The sequence below is a fragment of the Lissotriton helveticus genome, chromosome 8 (genome assembly GCF_964261635.1).
Source record: "Lissotriton helveticus chromosome 8, aLisHel1.1, whole genome shotgun sequence".
NCBI classification, from domain to species: domain Eukaryota; kingdom Metazoa; phylum Chordata; class Amphibia; order Caudata; family Salamandridae; genus Lissotriton; species Lissotriton helveticus.
Window position 1 is genome coordinate 1,222,091,141 of NC_136069.1, and position 18,076 is coordinate 1,222,109,216.

At 49.6% G+C, this 18,076-nt stretch overlaps 1 protein-coding gene across 14 annotated transcripts in view; it reads left to right on the plus strand.

The window, feature by feature from the left end:
• LOC144773261 (uncharacterized) overlaps positions 1 to 18,076 on the plus strand; it is a 7,170,044-nt gene that overhangs the window by 3,747,349 nt on the left and 3,404,619 nt on the right. For all 14 annotated transcript variants that reach the window (XM_078658159.1, XM_078658161.1, XM_078658167.1 and 11 more), the window contains one exon: positions 15,562 to 15,616. In XM_078658159.1, coding sequence (XP_078514285.1) covers positions 15,562 to 15,616 — 55 coding nt within the window. The remainder of the gene's footprint in view (positions 1 to 15,561; positions 15,617 to 18,076) is intronic.

Below are 18,076 nucleotides of genomic sequence, written 5' to 3' on the forward strand. Positions count from 1 at the left end.
GCATATCTATATAAATACAAATATAAATGCATGCATACATATACATATATGCATACATATGTCAATACCAATTGCTCTGAAGCATTGAGAGCGCACGCGACAACGCTCTAACCATCCGGCCTTCATTAGCAACCTGCCCTCCTGCTTCACTTTGGTTCGTGTGCCGACGCGTTTCGAGGTATCCACCTCCTCCTCGGGGCAGTAAAGAAGTCATGGCTGCAGTTTGTGGAAAATGCTCGTTTTATTCATCGTTCCTCCCATGGGCGTGTCTATGTTGCACAAGTTCTAATGCCTCCTGGGAGATGAGGTCCGTTATTGCAGCCATCACTTTTTTTCATAATTATTTACATCATTATTACCTTAAGTAGGTTTGTGGAGCGTTCGGACAGGCTATTTTGCGTGAAGAGCGCTGTGCTTGTGACCTTGGAAAAGTTCCGATTACAGCCTCAAATAACTGGCGAGAACACTTGCTGTCCAGTTACTGATGGTGCAACTCCCCACGACCAGGCTGCCGTGTGTGAAATGTCAATACCAATTGCTCTGAAGCATTGAGAGCGCACGCGACAACGCTCTAACCATCCGGCCTTCATTAGCAACCTGCCCTCCTGCTTCACTTTGGTTCGTGTGCCGACGCGTTTCGAGGTATCCACCTCCTCCTCGGGGCAGTAAAGAAGTCATGGCTGCAGTTTGTGGAAAATGCTCGTTTTATTCATCGTTCCTCCCATGGGCGTGTCTATGTTGCACAAGTTCTAATGCCTCCTGGGAGATGAGGTCCGTTATTGCAGCCATCACTTTTTTTCATAATTATTTACATCATTATTACCTTAAGTAGGTTTGTGGAGCGTTCGGACAGGCTATTTTGCGTGAAGAGCGCTGTGCTTGTGACCTTGGAAAAGTTCCGATTACAGCCTCAAATAACTGGCGAGAACACTTGCTGTCCAGTTACTGATGGTGCAACTCCCCACGACCAGGCTGCCGTGTGTGAAATGTCAATACCAATTGCTCTGAAGCATTGAGAGCGCACGCGACAACGCTCTAACCATCCGGCCTTCATTAGCAACCTGCCCTCCTGCTTCACTTTGGTTCGTGTGCCGACGCGTTTCGAGGTATCCACCTCCTCCTCGGGGCAGTAAAGAAGTCATGGCTGCAGTTTGTGGAAAATGCTCGTTTTATTCATCGTTCCTCCCATGGGCGTGTCTATGTTGCACAAGTTCTAATGCCTCCTGGGAGATGAGGTCCGTTATTGCAGCCATCACTTTTTTTCATAATTATTTACATCATTATTACCTTAAGTAGGTTTGTGGAGCGTTCGGACAGGCTATTTTGCGTGAAGAGCGCTGTGCTTGTGACCTTGGAAAAGTTCCGATTACAGCCTCAAATAACTGGCGAGAACACTTGCTGTCCAGTTACTGATGGTGCAACTCCCCACGACCAGGCTGCCGTGTGTGAAATGTCAATACCAATTGCTCTGAAGCATTGAGAGCGCACGCGACAACGCTCTAACCATCCGGCCTTCATTAGCAACCTGCCCTCCTGCTTCACTTTGGTTCGTGTGCCGACGCGTTTCGAGGTATCCACCTCCTCCTCGGGGCAGTAAAGAAGTCATGGCTGCAGTTTGTGGAAAATGCTCGTTTTATTCATCGTTCCTCCCAATGCTTCAGAGCAATTGGTATTGACATATGCATACATATGCATGTTATTTACATGAAAGTTTGAAAAACACTAATAAAAGAAAAGCTAAAAAGCCACCTCATTACAAACAGAATGGCTTTAACTTAAATGAGGGCGAGATCTATTGCATTTTCAATGCTTGTTTACTTTGGTTCCATCAAGAAGGCATTCAGATGTGTCACACATTTTCCATAAATTCTGAATGTTAGCACTCTAGTTGCTCATTAGATCACTGTAGTAAAGCTACTGCTCACCAGGGAAGTCTGCTGCTGGTATGGTAGAGGATTTGAGAAGTCACTCAAAGTGTGCCCTAATTTTTCTTTCTGAAGCACTAATCATAATTTCTATGGCAAAATGAACCCCCTCATTTTGTTCCTTTTTAGATTAAATGTTTTCAGACTTACCACTTCATTCCAATCAAGATGGCTTCTGGTGTGCCATACTTTTGTCATAAGTAAGACTGTTAGCGCTCTAGTTGTTCTTAGAACACTCTAGGAGGCTGCAGTAGAACACAAAGGAATCAACTGACAGTCTCTGTCCTTGTTGGATATACATGTTTTACTGAGAATGTCAGACTTCATTCTCACATGACTGAGAAAGATAATGTGAATTTACAGAAAATATGCTTTCAGTTTAGCTTATAGATCCCCTTCCAAACCACTGTGGGAAAAGCATGAGATAATAGTTTTCTTTCAAACATGATTCATGATATCCCAGCAGAAGGCTTTTTCACATGTTAAAATCACCTTAGAACACACCACAATTCCTAAAATGTGTATGGTACCATCAACAATTAGTTTATAATGTAACTAAAGTCCTAAAACATTATATTAACTGCAATGCTTTTTAATGAGGTGCTATCATGTATATTGGTCCCAAGATGGCTGCCAACACTTCTTGGATGAAGTACTGACAGCCAATCAGATCTCACGATGAGATGTGTGGTTAGGCTCGGCCCAGATATATACTTTTTTTCCTTTTAATTTTCTCAGGAACTACTGGAGGGATTTACACCATTTAAGCAAAAGCGTGATCTACGAATCCGACTCTAGCATTTTGCCAAATTTCTAGTAATTCCGTTCAGCCGTTCGGGCTGTAGCCGTGTCTAATCGTCCTATGGGAAATAACATGGGGAAAACACGTTTTGGGACCCCCCTTTTTTCTCAGCCCCCACTTGACGAATCCCCCAAAACTTTCAGGAAAGGAGCGGAGCGGAGCAGGCCATCTTCTTTGAGAAATTCGCAAAGATCCATCAACCGGCGCCAAAGTTATTCCTAATAGAATGTTGCGGATTTCCTATGGAAACTAGGTCCTAACTAACCACCTCACAGACAGCGAATCCATCTCCGGTTCCATCCCATTCTCTCAGGGCAGACCTCCTCTCACAGTCGCAGGGGCAGGTTCTACACCCCCACCTCCAGACCTTACACCTTCATGCCTGGAGATTGAACGGGGCAACCTGAATTTCTTTTCTCTCCCACCTGATGTGGTGGATGTCATTTTATCGGCTAGGCGTGACTCCACCAAGTCCATCTATTCATATAGGTGGTCTAAATTTGTATCCTGGTGTGGAGAGAATTCTGTTGATCCTTTGAGAGCTCGGTTGTCAGAAATACTTCAGTTTGTACTTTCATTGGCACAGCAGGGTTTTGCTATAGCTTCTGTAAAAGGTTATTTATCAGCTTTATCAGCTTTTATCTGTTTACTGGATCAACCATCTTTGTTTAAATCTCCCGTTGTACTGAGATTTTTAAAGGGTTTAACTAATAAGTTTCCGCCTACTCCCTTTATTGTGCCTCAATGGGACTTGAACCTAGTCCTTACATATTTAATGGGTTCTTCTTTTGAGCCTTTACACAGGTGTCCTTTGAGACTTTTGTCTTTTAAGACTGTTTTCTTGTCGCAATTACCTCGGCAAGGAGGGTAAGTGAGCTTCAAGCTCTTAGTTCAAAGCCCCCAATCTTGACCGCTCGTGCTGAACGAATGGTTCTTAGGACCAGGGCTGTTTTTCTGCCTAAGGTGGTTACTCCTTTCCATTTAGGACAGTCCATTACCCTACCTACCTTCTATCCTCCCCCTCACCCTTCTAAGGAGGAGGAGCATCTTCACCGTCTGGACCCTGAGAGGGTGGTGAGCTTTTACCTTGATAGAACTAAAAACTATCGAGTGGATGACCAGCTCTTTGTGGGATTTGCTGGCTGCAAGAAAGGACGAGCTGTGCACAAGCGCACACTCTCAAGATAGATCATACTATGCATCAAGATCTGCTACGCCCTGGCTGGTAAGGAACCTCCAGAGGGTATAAGGGCTCATTCTACTAGAGCAAAGTCATCAACATCTGCTTTGTCTAGAGGTGTTCCTGTAGAGGACATTTGTAGAGCAGCGACATGGGCCTCCCTCCACACTTTTACAAAGCATTACTGCTTGGATAGCGAGATGAGGAGGGACGGCCATTTTGCGCGCTCTGTCCTTCAAGATTTTCTGGTATAGGAGAGTGGACACCCTCCTCCGGGAGTGGGGACTGCTGTGGGACTCTATTCACAAGGTGAGGAATCCACTGGCAGATGTATCTATCAGAAGAACAAGTTACTTCGGTAACGCTTTTTCTGGTAGATACAGTATCTGCCTGTGGATTCCTCACATGCCCACCGGCCTCCCTGTTGTCCACTCTTCTATACCTTAGATAATGGCAATGTTTTAATGTATATCTGTTATTCTTCTTGAATTACTGCATTGTCCTTACACTGTGCATGTTATCTTGACTATTGTATACTGTGTATATATCTACTGTTGTCGGTCTGTCCGTGTGCCTCGAAGGCACGGAAAAAAGGGCGGAACTGATGTCATCACGCCGGCGTGGGCCTATTATAGGCGTCGGTGATGTCAGCGGAGTCGCGAGCGATGCTGTGCCTCTATGACGTCCAAGTCCACGTTGGCGCGAAGCTACGAAAAGAATTTCCGAATGTTGCTGACGCAAGGGGATATTCACAAGATGAGGAATCCACAGGCAGATATTGTATGTACCAGAAAAAGCGTTACCGAAGGTAAGTAACTTGTTCTTTAGGGAGTTATATCCATGCTCTTATGGATTCCGCGAAGCAGTTGGTTCCGAAATTACCTGTGGAGAATAGGCAGAACTTCAGTGAGGTTCCAGCTGATACACAGGCTGCCGCTTGTCAGGTAATACAGAGCGGTTTGGATACGACGGACTCTGTGGCAAGGGTCATGGGTTCTTCTGTTGCCACTAGAAGGGCTGCTTTGCTGAAATCTTCTGAGTTTTCTCCTGATGTACAGGTGACTTAGATAGATCTTCCTTTTGATGGATCGGATCTGTTTGGCAAGAAGGCTGATGCAGCCTTGGAAAGATTCAAGGTCAGTAAAGCGACGGCTAGGTCTCTAGGCCTACAAACCAGAGGATCTTCAAATAAGAGATTCAGGGGATTCGGAAGGTCTTCCTTTCGTTCTTACAAGCATCCACAGCAACAGCAGCAGCAGCAGAATTCCCTGTACAAATCGTACAGGGGCAGAAACAGGACCCGTGGTCGAGGTCGTCAGGCCTCCTCTTCCTTCTCCTCCTCTTCCTCTTCCCACCCTCCTCCTGCCACAGCAAAGCAGCCCTAGATCCCCCATTCCGGATCATGTTGGGTCGGCGTACTCATTTTCTACAGGATTGGGAATCTGTCACATCAGACCTTTGGGTTCTCAATCTTGTAGAGAATGGGTATGCTCTTCCCTTTCGGGAATTTCCTCCAAATTACCCTCCTTGTCAAGGATTTTGCACAATGGACTACCTACTTCTCCTGCAGGAGGAAGTCCTGGCGTTACAGAGAAAAGGTGCGATAGAGGTGGTCCTGGAGCAGGAAAGGGGTCAGGGATGCTACTCCCGGTATTTCCTGATCCCCAAAAAAGATGGCAGACTTCGTCCAATCCTGGACCTTAGGGTTTTGAACCTCTTTCTGAAGCAGGAGAAGTTCAAGATGCTCACCCTTGTGCAGGTTCTTCAGGCGCTGCAGCAAGAGCACTGGATGGTGTCAATCGACTTGCAGGAAGATATTTTCATATCCCGATCCGGTAGGATTGCAACATTACCAGTTTGCGGTTCTTCCGTTTGGTCTTACTACTGCACCTCGAGTCTTCACCAAGGTGATGGCAGTGGTGGCAGCCCATCTCAGAAGGTCGGGGATACCAGTATTCCCTTATTTGGACGACTGGCTGAACAAAGCACAGTTGCCAGAGAAGGTGCTACATCATCTGCAGGTTACAACTCAGTTGTTGTACAGGTTGGTTTTCTCGATAAACGTGCCCAAATCTCACCTTGTGCCCTCTCAGCGCAACCTGTTCATAGGTGCGGTACTGGATACCATGTGTGTCGGGCATTCCCTCCTCCACAAAGGATTCTCGACATACAGGAAATTATTCCTTTATTTTACAATGGAGCGGTTTTTCCAGTCCTGAAGGTCCTTTGTCTGCTCGGTCTGATGGCTTCCTGTATCCTGTTGGTCGACCATGCACGCTGGCACATGAGGGCACTCCAGTAGTGTCTCCGCAGGCTGTGGTATCAGCACAACGGAGATCTCAGGGAGTCAGTGAGGATCTTCAGAGAAGCTGCGACGGATCTATCTTGGTGGAGTGTGGAAGGCAGTCTGTATCAAGGAAAGCCCTTTCATCTGCCTCCATCGGTAGCCACAGTGATAACGGATGCATCCATCCTAGGGTGGGGTGCTCATCTGGGGGATCTGGAGATCAAGGGCCTTTGGTCTCCTGAGGAAAGGTTGCTTCACATCAACCTTCTAGAGTTGCGGGCGATACGTTTAGTGCTCAAGGCCTTCTTTCCTTCCCTTCGCGGTCAGTCAGTTCAAGTCCTAACGGACAACACGACCGCGATGTGGTATGTCAACACACAGGTAGGAGTAGGATCTCATTGCCTTTGCAGAGAGGCTCTACGACTCTGGTCCTGGGTTCAGGACCATCAGATTTGTCTAATGGCAAATCATCTGGCCGGAGTTCTGAACGTTCGTGCAGACAGTCTCAGTCGGCATTTCTCAGCCGATCACGAGTGGAGGCTTCATCCAGAGGTAGTTCGTCACGTCTTTTGGACGTGGGAAACCCCTCAGGTGGACCTATTCGCCACTCACGAGAATGCTCACTGCCCGTCATTCTGCAGTCTCCAGTATCCATTGCAGGGAGCTTTGGGGGACGCATTTCAGTTGAGTTGGGGCTCACAACTCCTTTACGCGTTTCCTCCCATACCCTTGATTCCTCGGGTTCTGAGGAAGATTCGCCAAGACCAGGCCCAAGTCATATTGATTGCCCTGGATTGGCCAAGAAGGGTGTTTTGTACAGATCTTCTCCATCTCTCCTCGTGCCCACCGCTCCGTCTCCCTCTCAGGGCAGACCTCCTCTTGCAGTCGCAAGGGCAGGTTCTACACTCCCACCTCTAGAGCTTACACCTTCATGCCTGGAGATTGAACGGGGCAACCTAAATTCTTTTTCTCTCCCATCTGACATGCTGGATGTTATTTTGTCAGCTAGGCGTCACTCCACCAAGTCTATCTATTCTTATAGGTGGTCCAAGTTTGTCTCATGGTGTGAAGAGAAGTCCATTGACCCTTTGAGGGCTTGTTTATCCAACATACTTCAGTTTGCTCTTTCTGTAGCTCAGCAAGGCTTTGCTTTGGCTACTGTGAAGGGATATTTATTGGCCTTTGTCGGCGTTCCTTTGCTTGCCGGTTCAGCTGTCCTTGTTTAAATCACCTATTGTGTTACGGTTCATTAAGGGCCTTACCAACAAATTTCCGCCCACTCTATTTATTGTACCTCAATAGGACTTAAATCTTGTCTTAACCTACTTGATGGGTTCTCCATTTGAGCCCTTGCACAAGTTTCCTTTGAGACTATTGTCTTTTAAAACAGCTTTTCTTGTTGCCATTACCTCTGCAAGGAGGGTAAGTGAGCTTCAAGCTCTGAGTTCGAAACCCCCGTTCTTGACCATTAATGCTGATAGAATGGTACTCAGGACCAGGGCTGCTTTTCTGCCTAAGGTGGTAACTCACTTCCATCTGGGGCAGTCAATTACCCTTCCTACCTTCTATACTCCCCATCACCCTTCCAAGGAGGAGGAGCAACTTCACCGCCTAGACCCTAAAAGGGTGGTGAGTTTTTACCTCGATAGAACTAAAGACTTTCGGTGGATGACCAGCTCATCGTGGGCTTCATTGGCTGCAGGAAAGGAAGAGCAGTGCAAAAGCGCACCCTTTCCAGATGGATTATCTTGTGCATCAAGATCTGTTATTTTTTGGCCGGTAAGGATCCTCCAGAGGGTTTAAGAGCTCACTCTACCAGAGCAAAGTCTTCTACATCTGCCTTGTCTAGGGGTGTTCCTGTGGAGGACATTTATAGAGCGGCAACTTGGGCCTCCCTCCACACTTTCGCAAAGCATTACTGCTTAGATTCTTAGGTGAGGAGGGACGGACACTTTGCGCGTTCCGTCCTACAGGACTTTTTGGTATAAAAGGGTGGACACCCTCCTCCGGGAGAGGAGATTGCAATGGGACTCTATTCACAAGGTGAGGAATCCACTGGCAGATGTATCCATCAGAAGAACAAGTTACTTACCTTCAGTAACGCTTTTTCTTGTGGATACAGTATCTGCCTGTGGATTCCTCACTGACCCACCCGCCTCCCCATTTGTCCACCCTTGTATACATGCAATGTTGATAATTTCTATCTGTTACTTTCAATGGAAGTGTTTTATTCTGTTTGCTTTGCTGCATTGATTTCACACTCTGTGTTTTGGTTTGAATACTGTGTACTGTGTATACTGTATATATATTTGTGTCGGTCTGTCCTTGTACCTCGAAGGCACGGAAAAAAGGGCAGAAGTGACGTCATCACGCCGATGAAGCTCTCTTATGGCTCTGGTGACGTAAGCGGAGCCGCGAGCGGAGCCATGCTTCTCTGACGTCGTCCTCATTTGCGTGGAGAGCTACAAAACATTTCAGAATGCTGCTGTCGAAGGGGAAGTTCACAAGGTGAGGAATTCACAGGCTGATACTGTATCCACCGGAAAAAGTGTTACCGAAGGCAAGTAACTTGTTCTTCTTCCCCAGGTGGTTACTTCTTTCCACATTGGACAGACCATCACTATGCCCATCTTCTTTCTGCCTTCACACCCCTCAAAGGAGTAGGAGAGGCTCCACTGTCTGGATCCAAAACATACGCTATACTTTTATCTGGAACGCACAAGACAATGACCAACTCTTTGTTGGCTATGTGAGCACCAAAAAAGGTCGGGCTGTGCAAAAATGTACCATCTCTAGATTTGTTGTTCTTTGCATAAAAATGTGCTACTCTTTGGCAAAGAATGAGCCTCCAGTGGGACTGCTCGCCTATTCCACCAGGACGACGTCAGCCACTACTACTTTGGGACGTGTAGTTCCCCTTCATGATATATGCCAGGCAGCCACCTGGGCATCTCTGCACACGTTCACAAAACACTATTGTCTGGATTCTCAAGTTCAGAGATACAGCTTCTTTTGCCGTTCTGTTCTCCAGGACTTCCTGGTGTGAACTTATTTTGCAGACCCACCTCCGGGGCTGGTATTGTTGGGTATTGATTCTATAGTAAGGAATCTATAACTAATAGTCTATTTCAGATGAACAAGTTACTTACCTTCGATAACAATATATCTGTAAGAGACATATATTAGTATCTGAAAGACACATGCTAGTGATAGATTCCTTACTTTGGAATATCCCCAGGCGTCAGACTGGATTAGGGATTTTTTTGCGTAGCAGTACCCATGCGCGTCAGTATGCGTCCTCCGCGTCCGTCGTCGGCGTCGTGGGAGCCGTGATGACGTCGTCGGAGTACTTAGACGCAGCCTCCGCGTGCTGATGTCAGTTCTTCTTTTTTCCGAGCCAGCTAGCGCAGATCTGGAAAAAGTTGTACCCTAGTCACTTTTTGACTAACCTTTTGAGATCCTTTTTGATCCCTTTTCGAAGTCTATTCGACTCTTCGGGTTCAAAGTCCTCAGTTAAGAGGCACAAGAAGTCGAAGAGGCATCATCGCTCTTCTGACTCCCCGGATGCTCACGCGACGCGGCCAGGGGTTTGGGCGACACTGCCCATGCAGCTCCGCTGGAGCCGCAGGTGTCGCGGCCTGCTCCACACACGCCGGTCCCTGGGCAGGACGCGACGCCGGGGGAGATTGCAGACTTCCTCATGGCCATGAGGTCGCTCGCTCCTCCGTCGGGTTCCACGGCGCCTTCAGGCCAAGCGGCTCCGACTGGGTCCCCACGCGGGACACAGGTGTGACTTCAGCACATTGATTTACGCCGTCGGGTGCTTCGGCCCCGGCGCTGCCGGCGACTTCGGTCCCGACGCCGCAGGGCCCCTCTGGGTCCGGTTCCGGGTCCAGGTCGCCGCCGGTAGACCTCACGACCTCGCCGGCCCCACGGGTGTCATCCCCGGCGCCGTCCCAGGACAACGTTGTCCCTGGTCCTGCCCTCGATTCGGGTCCGGCGCCGGAGCAGTGCCGCTCGGCGCCGCTCTCGACGCAAATGGGAGATTTTTATTTCTATGACCCGACCCCATCTTTTGAGCCTAAGTACCAGGCGGTGGGTGATGAGGAGGATTGGGAGGGGTCTGAGGACCCTCTGGCACGTGAGTGTCAGTCTTCTGCGGACTGGACAGGAGAGCTTGGGGAGGCCAGCGGTCTGGACACTTCGTACAACACTGGTTTTGTCTCCCCTCCTAGCGTGGCTACGGAGGAGGGGGCTGCTTATAGCGTGGTGCTGATGAGGGCGGCCAAGGCCCTGGGCCTTGAGCTCCCCGTCGTGGCCGTGAGGACTAACCTCCTCAATGAGGTCCTTAAACCGCAGTCAAGCTCGGCCGAGCCTCTGCTGCCGTTTAATGAGGCCTTGTCAGACATTCTTTTGGGCACTTGGTCCAGGCCCGCCACAGGGCAGCCTGTGGATAGGAACGTGGCCAGACGCCACCGCCCGGCTCCGGGTGATCTTTGCTTTCTGTCTACCCACCCCACCCCTGAGAGCCTGGTTATCCAGGCCTCCAATTCCCAGACCGCATTCCCGTCGGCTCCCCCAGACCGGGATCTAAGCGGTACGAGACTTACGGGAAAAAGGTATTCTCCTCCCTGAGTTTGGGATTGCGGTCAGTCAATACCGCGTGCCTCTTGGGCCGCTACACCCACTCTCTGTGGGACACGGTCGTGGCCGTGCTGCCTGAATGCCCGATGGAGGTTCGGGCTAAACTCGTCCAGGCCCTTGTGGAAGGCCGAGATGCGGCACGGTATTCCATCCGGTGTGGGCTGGACACTACCGACTCTCTAGACAGAGCGATGGCAACGACGGTTGCGATTCGTCGTCACGCCTGGTTGAGGTCCACCAATTTCTCGGCCGATGTCCAAAACACACTTATGGACATGCCGTTCGATGGCCGTCGCCTCTTTGGCGACAAGGCAGACCATGCGCTTGAGTGCTTTAAGGACTCCAGGGCTACGGCCAAGTCCTTGGGCCTCTCGGCCCCGCGCCAGCAAACGGCTGCTTTTCGCCCCTTTCGTGGCCAAGGAAGGGCGCCCCTACACGTTCTGCCAGCCACGTGCCGCAGACTACCATCCAGCTCAGTGGCGGACGTGGAAACTGCCATGGTGGCGGTCGGGGACAACAGTGAGTCCAGTCCACTCCTGCCCCTGCAGCATCCGCCTCAAACCCTCCTAGTCCGTGCTTTCAGGCCCATGTGACGCCAGTGGGGGGCAGGGTTCGCCATCACCACCTCCACTGGCGCACTGTCACATCGGACAGGTGGGTGCTGCAAATCGTCCGAAGGGGCTACTCCCTCCCCTTCGAGGCGACCCCTCCAGCCATGCCACCGCAATACCACCGCGTGTCCGGGGATCACTTGCAACTTCTGCAAGAGGAAGTTACGGCCCTCTTGGCCAAGGGGGCCATCGAGGGCGTTCTGGGGCCAGAAGTAGGGTGTGGTTGTTACTCCCACTACTTTCTGGTACCCAAGAAGGGCAAAGGGGGCCTACGCCCTATCTTGGACCTACGGAACGTCAACGGCTTCCTCCGGAAGGAGAAGTTCAAGATGCTAACATTGGCTCAGGCCTAGACCCTGGAGACTGGATGGTAGTGTGGGACTTGCAGGACGCTTATTTTCGCATCCCCGTCCTGCCGGCCCACCGGCGTTACCTGCGGTTCATGGTAGGCCACGAGAATTTTCAGTTTACTGTGCTCCCCTTCGGCCTTACCAGCGCCCCACGGGTGTTCACAATAGTGATGGCGGTGGTCGCAGCTCATCTGCGCAGGTTAGGGGTTTCAGTCTTCCCCTACCTCGACGACTGGTTAGGCGCTACGAGGCCTCCGGGTAGTAACGCGCTTTATAAAACTCACTTTCATTTCATTTCATTTCACTAGTTGTTGAAGGCGGGCTCGCCCCAGAAAGTCGTCAGCCATCTCCAGACTACGGGCGACCTCCTGCACCTGCTGGGGTTCTCCATCAATGTGCCGAAGTCACACCTGTGTCCCTCTCAGAAGCTCCTCTTCATCGGAGCGGTTCTGGACTCTGCACAGTTTCGGGATTATCCTCCCGAGCAGCGGGTTCGGGATATTCAGGCTCCGATTCCGATCTTTCAGCCTTTATCCCGAGTCTCGGTCAGGTTGACGCTGTGGCTTCTGGGGTCGATGGCCTCCTGCATCCTTCTGGTGCATCACGCCAGGTGGCCGATGCAAGCTCTGCAGTGGGACCTGAAGTTTCAGTGGGCCCAGCATCAGGGCAACTTGTCCGACCATGTCTTGATCTCGGAGGGCACTGCAAGACAGTTGAAGTGGTGGCTCACGGACCGCGATTGGGTCAGTGGCAGATTCCTCTCCCTATCCCAACCGGAGCACGTAGTTGTGAGAGGCGGAGATCAGAGGCCTCTGGTCTCCGGCGGAGTCCCAGCTCCACATCAACCTTTTGGAGCTGCGGGTGATCCTGCTTGCACTGAAGGCATTCCTCCCCTCCTTCCAGGGAGTGTAGCGCAGGTGTTCATGGACAACACCACCGCCATGTGGTACTGCAACAACAGGGCGGGGTGGGGTCGTGGACCCTTTGCCAGGAGGCTCTGCCCCTCTGGCAGTGGCTAGAACATCAGGGCGTGACTCTGGTGGTTCAACACCTGGCAGGTTCTCGGAACGCCAGGGCGGATGAACTCAGCCTTTGGTGCATGATGGATCACGAATGGCGTCTGAACTCAGACGTGGCGCAAGGCATCTTTCAGCAGTGGGGAGAGCCTTGGTTAGATTTATTCGCCACAGAAGAGAACGTGCAATGTCATCAGTTCTGCGCGTTGGAATTTCCAAGGCGGCACTCGCTCGGCGACGCTTTTCGTCGCGAGTTGAGTTGCGGTCTATTGTACGCCTATACCACTTCTGCCCAGAGTGCTGAAGAAGATCAGGCGCGACTGGGCCCAGGTTATCCTTGTGGCTCCAGACTGGCCACTAAGATACTGGTATCCAGAGCTACTCAGCATGTCTGTCGATCCCCCGATTCGTCTGCCTCTTCAGGAGGACCTTTCGTCGCAGCTGCAGGGGACGGTCCTCCACCCGAACCTGTCCAGTCTCCACCTACAAGCTTGGAGATTGAGCGGCGACAGTTGATGCCATTTGACTTGCCTCCTGAAGTCTGTAATGTCATTCTGGCAGCCAGGCGTCCCTCCACAAAGTCGGTATACGCCTGCAGATTTGTGGCATGGTGCACAGCAAAGGCTGTGGATCCACTCTCTGCCCATCTTTCTTAGGTTCTCCTCTTCCCTCTTTCTCTTGCCCAGCAGGGCTCTGCTCTGGGCACTCTCAAGGGCTACCTTTCTGCCCTTTCTGCCTTCTTAAGGCTACCTGATCAGCCATCTTTGTTCAAGTCCCCAACTGTAAATAAGTTTTTGAAGGGCATCACACACATGTTCCCTCCTGTTCCATTTGTGATGCCTCAGTGGGACTTGAACCTTGTACTTACTTATCTCATGTGTGCTCCCTTTGAGCCGCTCCATAACTGTCTTCTCCGTCTTCTTACTTTCAAAGACTGCTTTCCTGGTTGCCATCACCTCTGCCAGGAGGGTGAGTGAGCTCCAGGCTCTTTCTTCCACACCTCCTTTTCTCTCTGTCCATCCGGACAAGGTTGTGTTGCGGACAAGACCCTCTTTCCTGCCCAAGGTTGTCACGGCCTACCACATTGGGCAGTCCATCAGCTTGCCCACCTTCTTTCAGCCTCAGCATCCTCTAAAGAGGAAGAGCGGCTCCACCGTCTGAACCCAAAACGTGCGCTCTCTTACTATCTATCTGGATCGCACACGCCAGTTCCGGGTGGATGATCAACTCTTTGTTGGTTACGTGGGCGCTAAGAAGGGACGGGCGGTGCACAAGCGGACCATCTCTCGGTGGATCATCTTGTGCACCCAGGCGTGTTACTCCTTGGCTAAGAAGGAACCTCCTGTTGGGTTGAGGGCTCATTCCACTCGGGCCACGGCAACTGCAACTGCCCTGGGCCGAGGTGTGCCCTTGCAGGACATTTGTCAGGCAGCTACATGGGCCTCGCTGCACACGTTCGCAAGACACTACTGCCTGGACAGCCAAGTCCGGAGGGATGGCTTCTTTGGCCGTTCCGTCTTCCAGGACTTTCTGGTGTGATTATTGGTTCGCAGACCCACCACCGGGATTGGTATTGTTAGGGTATCTATTCTATGGTAAGGAATCTATCACTAACGTGTCTCTTTCAGATGCACAAGTTACTACTTGTGTAACAATATATCTGTAAGAGACATTAGTTAGTGATAGATTCCTTACCGACCCACCCATCCTCCCCGTTCTGCGAACCGATATCTAGGGTTAAGGTCATCCCCTTTCAGGGCCCTAGTTTCATGGCACCAGTGTTGGTTCTATCATGGCTCTGTGTATCTGGCGCGGAAAAGCTGTGTATAAGAACTGATGTCAGCACGCGGAGGCGGCGTCTAAGTACTCCGACGATGTCATCACGGCGCACACGAAGCCGATGACGGACGTGGAGCTGCGGACAACGCCTACCGACGCGCATGGGTACTGCTACGCAAAAAAATTCCGGATCCAGTCTGACGCCTGGGGATATTCTAAGGTAAGGAATCTATCACTAACTAATGTCTCTTACAGATATATCGTTACACAAGTAGTAACTTGTGCTATAGGTTCCTTACCGTTGTGCAAACTGACTTCTAGGTTTAAGGACTCCCTTGCAGGGCCCTAGTTGTGTGCACCAGTGGCCAGTTTCTTGCATGGCTCTGTGCTTCTGGCAAGGAATGTCGTGTAAAGAACTAATTAGAGTGTGCGAGTGTGGCGTCGAAGTAGATTCCGCAATGTCATCCCAGCGACCACGATGCCGAAGAGGAACACGGAGTCAACCGACACCACCTATCGACACGCAGGGATACTGGTATGAATCTTTTTTTCTGATCCAGTCTGACGACTGGGGTAATTCTAAGTTGAGGAATCTATAACTAATATATGTCTTGTACAGATATATCGTTACCGAAGGTAAGTAACTTATTATTTTTGAACTTGTCTTCTGTGGGTGACACAAAAGTGCACAATTACAAAATGACAAAAAAATTCACAATTGACATACAACAAATTCCAAAATGTTGTGAGATTATTATGTATGTTGTTATGTTATCATGCAGCTATGCAATTTTGGGGACTATGCTGAGACCTACAATAGCAATACCATTCCATCATGAGCAGTGATTAATGGTAACAGTGAAAGTTTTTGAAAACTTCTTTCTCATTTTTCAAAAACAACAATAGAATGTTTGAAAACCTTGTATTCCTCATGTATCTGCTTTACTTCTTATTTTTTTTCCTATAGAACAAAATACCATTAATTCGCCCAGAAGAACAAACAGGCAAAGATAGTAAAATGGGTAGGTGTTGTAATCTATTAGTTGCATATTTAACAGTCATTTCTTTGACTTACTGTAAAAAATGTGTTAATTTATTATTGACAATTTTTGATGGGTACTTCTACTTGCGGAATGTCTGCAGGTGTTTGGTTGGATCTGGAAACTTTTAAAACTATCCGCCTCCAGTAGGTGTCATTAACTCCTTCTCAACAGAGGAAGTGAAGCCATGGTGACGGAGCCTTAAAGCATCCACTCTAAGGCATTGACATCAGTTCCCTTTTCTTGCACCCTTTGACACGGATCTGGGGCTCTCTCTAATCGTCTTTCACATTCTCCTCAGACAAACTTTTTTTTTTTTGTTTCAAAAACCTTTATTGTATATTGAAAGCATGGTACAATAATGCAAAGAGCTCAAGCAACAGTACACCTGATGATTCAGCATAGTAGTAGCATCTTCCCATGCAAGCGTTGATGTGAAGTCATAATGACGCAGAAAACAGTTTAAACATTACCCTTCCCACCCCCCTATCAAACATTTCCCACAATAGGCAATGAAGGAAGCATGTCAGAAGTAACCAGCATACTCGAAGATAAAAGGAAAAAACAAGGAAAACAATAGTCAAACCCAAGTCCTGCGATTAACAGTCTCCTACTATGATAAGAGACCAACCTGGCAATGTGGGAGGCCCAGCATGGCCTATCGAGCCCCCATACAGTTTGTGACTCTCCGCCATAACGCATGTAGTCCAAAAGGGTCATTTCAGGTAAGTGTGCATATCAGAGGGGCCCACACTGAACAAGGACCAAATACATATTTGCAAGCACAGTGCTAGGTATGAGACTGTGAGACATTGTCGTCAACAGTGGTAGCATCATCCCGCCCATCTACCCCCTCAGCCTGCTGTCGAAGAAGGTAGGATACTAGCGGAGCCCAAATGTCCTTTGGCCGTGAACTCAGAGGTAGAAGTTCAGCATAATCATGTAAGCGTTCCTGCCATGTGGTCATGGTCTGGATCCAGCACTTAAATTTAGGAGCTCGCCCTCGTCCACAGCGGCATGCAACTAAGCGCTTGGCCTGTAACAGACTAATGGCAAAGAATTTCTTGCGAACCGTAACAACTGATTGTGTCAATCCCAGTAATGCCTTCAAGGGGCAGGGGGGTATGGCAACGCCCAGCATGTCAGAGAGCCCCTCGAAAACCCGTACCCAATAAGCAGTTACCTGAGGGCAGACCCAGGCTAGGTGCATAAAGTCAGCTCCGGCTGCACCGCAGCGGAGGCAGCAGTCAGTTTTGCTTAGGTGAATCTTGTGTAGTCGAGCAGGGGTGTGGTATATTCGGTGGAGGAATTTGTAATGTAAGAGCCTTAACCTGTTATTACCGGTTATTGCATGTGTTAATGTGCAGCTAGTCTCCCATTGTTCATCTGTCAGAGGTTCCAGAAGGTTCCCGTCCCAATCCCGTCTGGCCCGTGGAGCTCGGTGCTTCTTGCATGTGTTTATAAAGCGTGGATATGACTAAGTATGAGCACAAAATCCGTTCCGCTCGCGGATTTCGCGGATCTTCGGTAAATTCGCGATCCGCGAACTCCCGCAAATTGACCAAAAATCCGCAAATCTGCGAGCGGCGGATCCGGGGGGCAAAAGTTCAAGCCTTCAAGCTTGAAGAAGTTGTAACTATTTTAGGATGGTGCCGGCAAGCTGCCAGCGCCATCCAAAAATAGTTACTAAGTTAGCTTCAACAGGAAGCACTAATAGATAAAATAAAGCTGGTGCTCGAGCACCTGCTTTATTGACAGCTCACTCAATGGACCCTGCGCACATCGGTGATATGAAGGGCAGGGTTCATTCTGGCACGATGGTCCTGTCACAAAAATCAAACCTCAACAGGAAGCACTTACAGATATCAATAAAGCATGTGCCCTAGTTGAAGCTCAAATTCAGTGACGTATTCATCAGCCCAAAAACAATCGTGAGCGCAGGTGTGCTTTCTTCCCAAATCTACCGTCGAAAATCAGCTGTGATGCTGGATAGAGGCCTTTGCATCCTTGACTTTCACGAGCGCAATCCCCTGGCTGTTCCTGTGACCAGGAGCTTCTTTTTCTTCATCTGCTGCTCTGATCGGTCTCTGACCTTTTATACACACCAGAGGCATGTGTGCTCGCATGTAAGTCCCGTCTGTTTGGCCCCGCCCACACACTTGCGGTGTGAACCGTCTTCCCGCCATTTACCCACTATGATGGACAGTTGAAGCTCAAATTCAGTGATGCATACATCAGCCCAAAAACAATCGTGAGCATTGTCGAGGCTGGGCAGGTGTGCTTTCTTCCCAAATCTACCGTCGAAAATCAGCTGTGATGCTGGATAGAGGCCTTTGCATCCTTGACTTTCACAAGCGCAATCCCCTGGCTGTTCCTGTGACCAGGAGCTTCTTTCTCTTCATCTGCTGCTCTGATCGGTCTCTGGCCTTTTATACACACCAG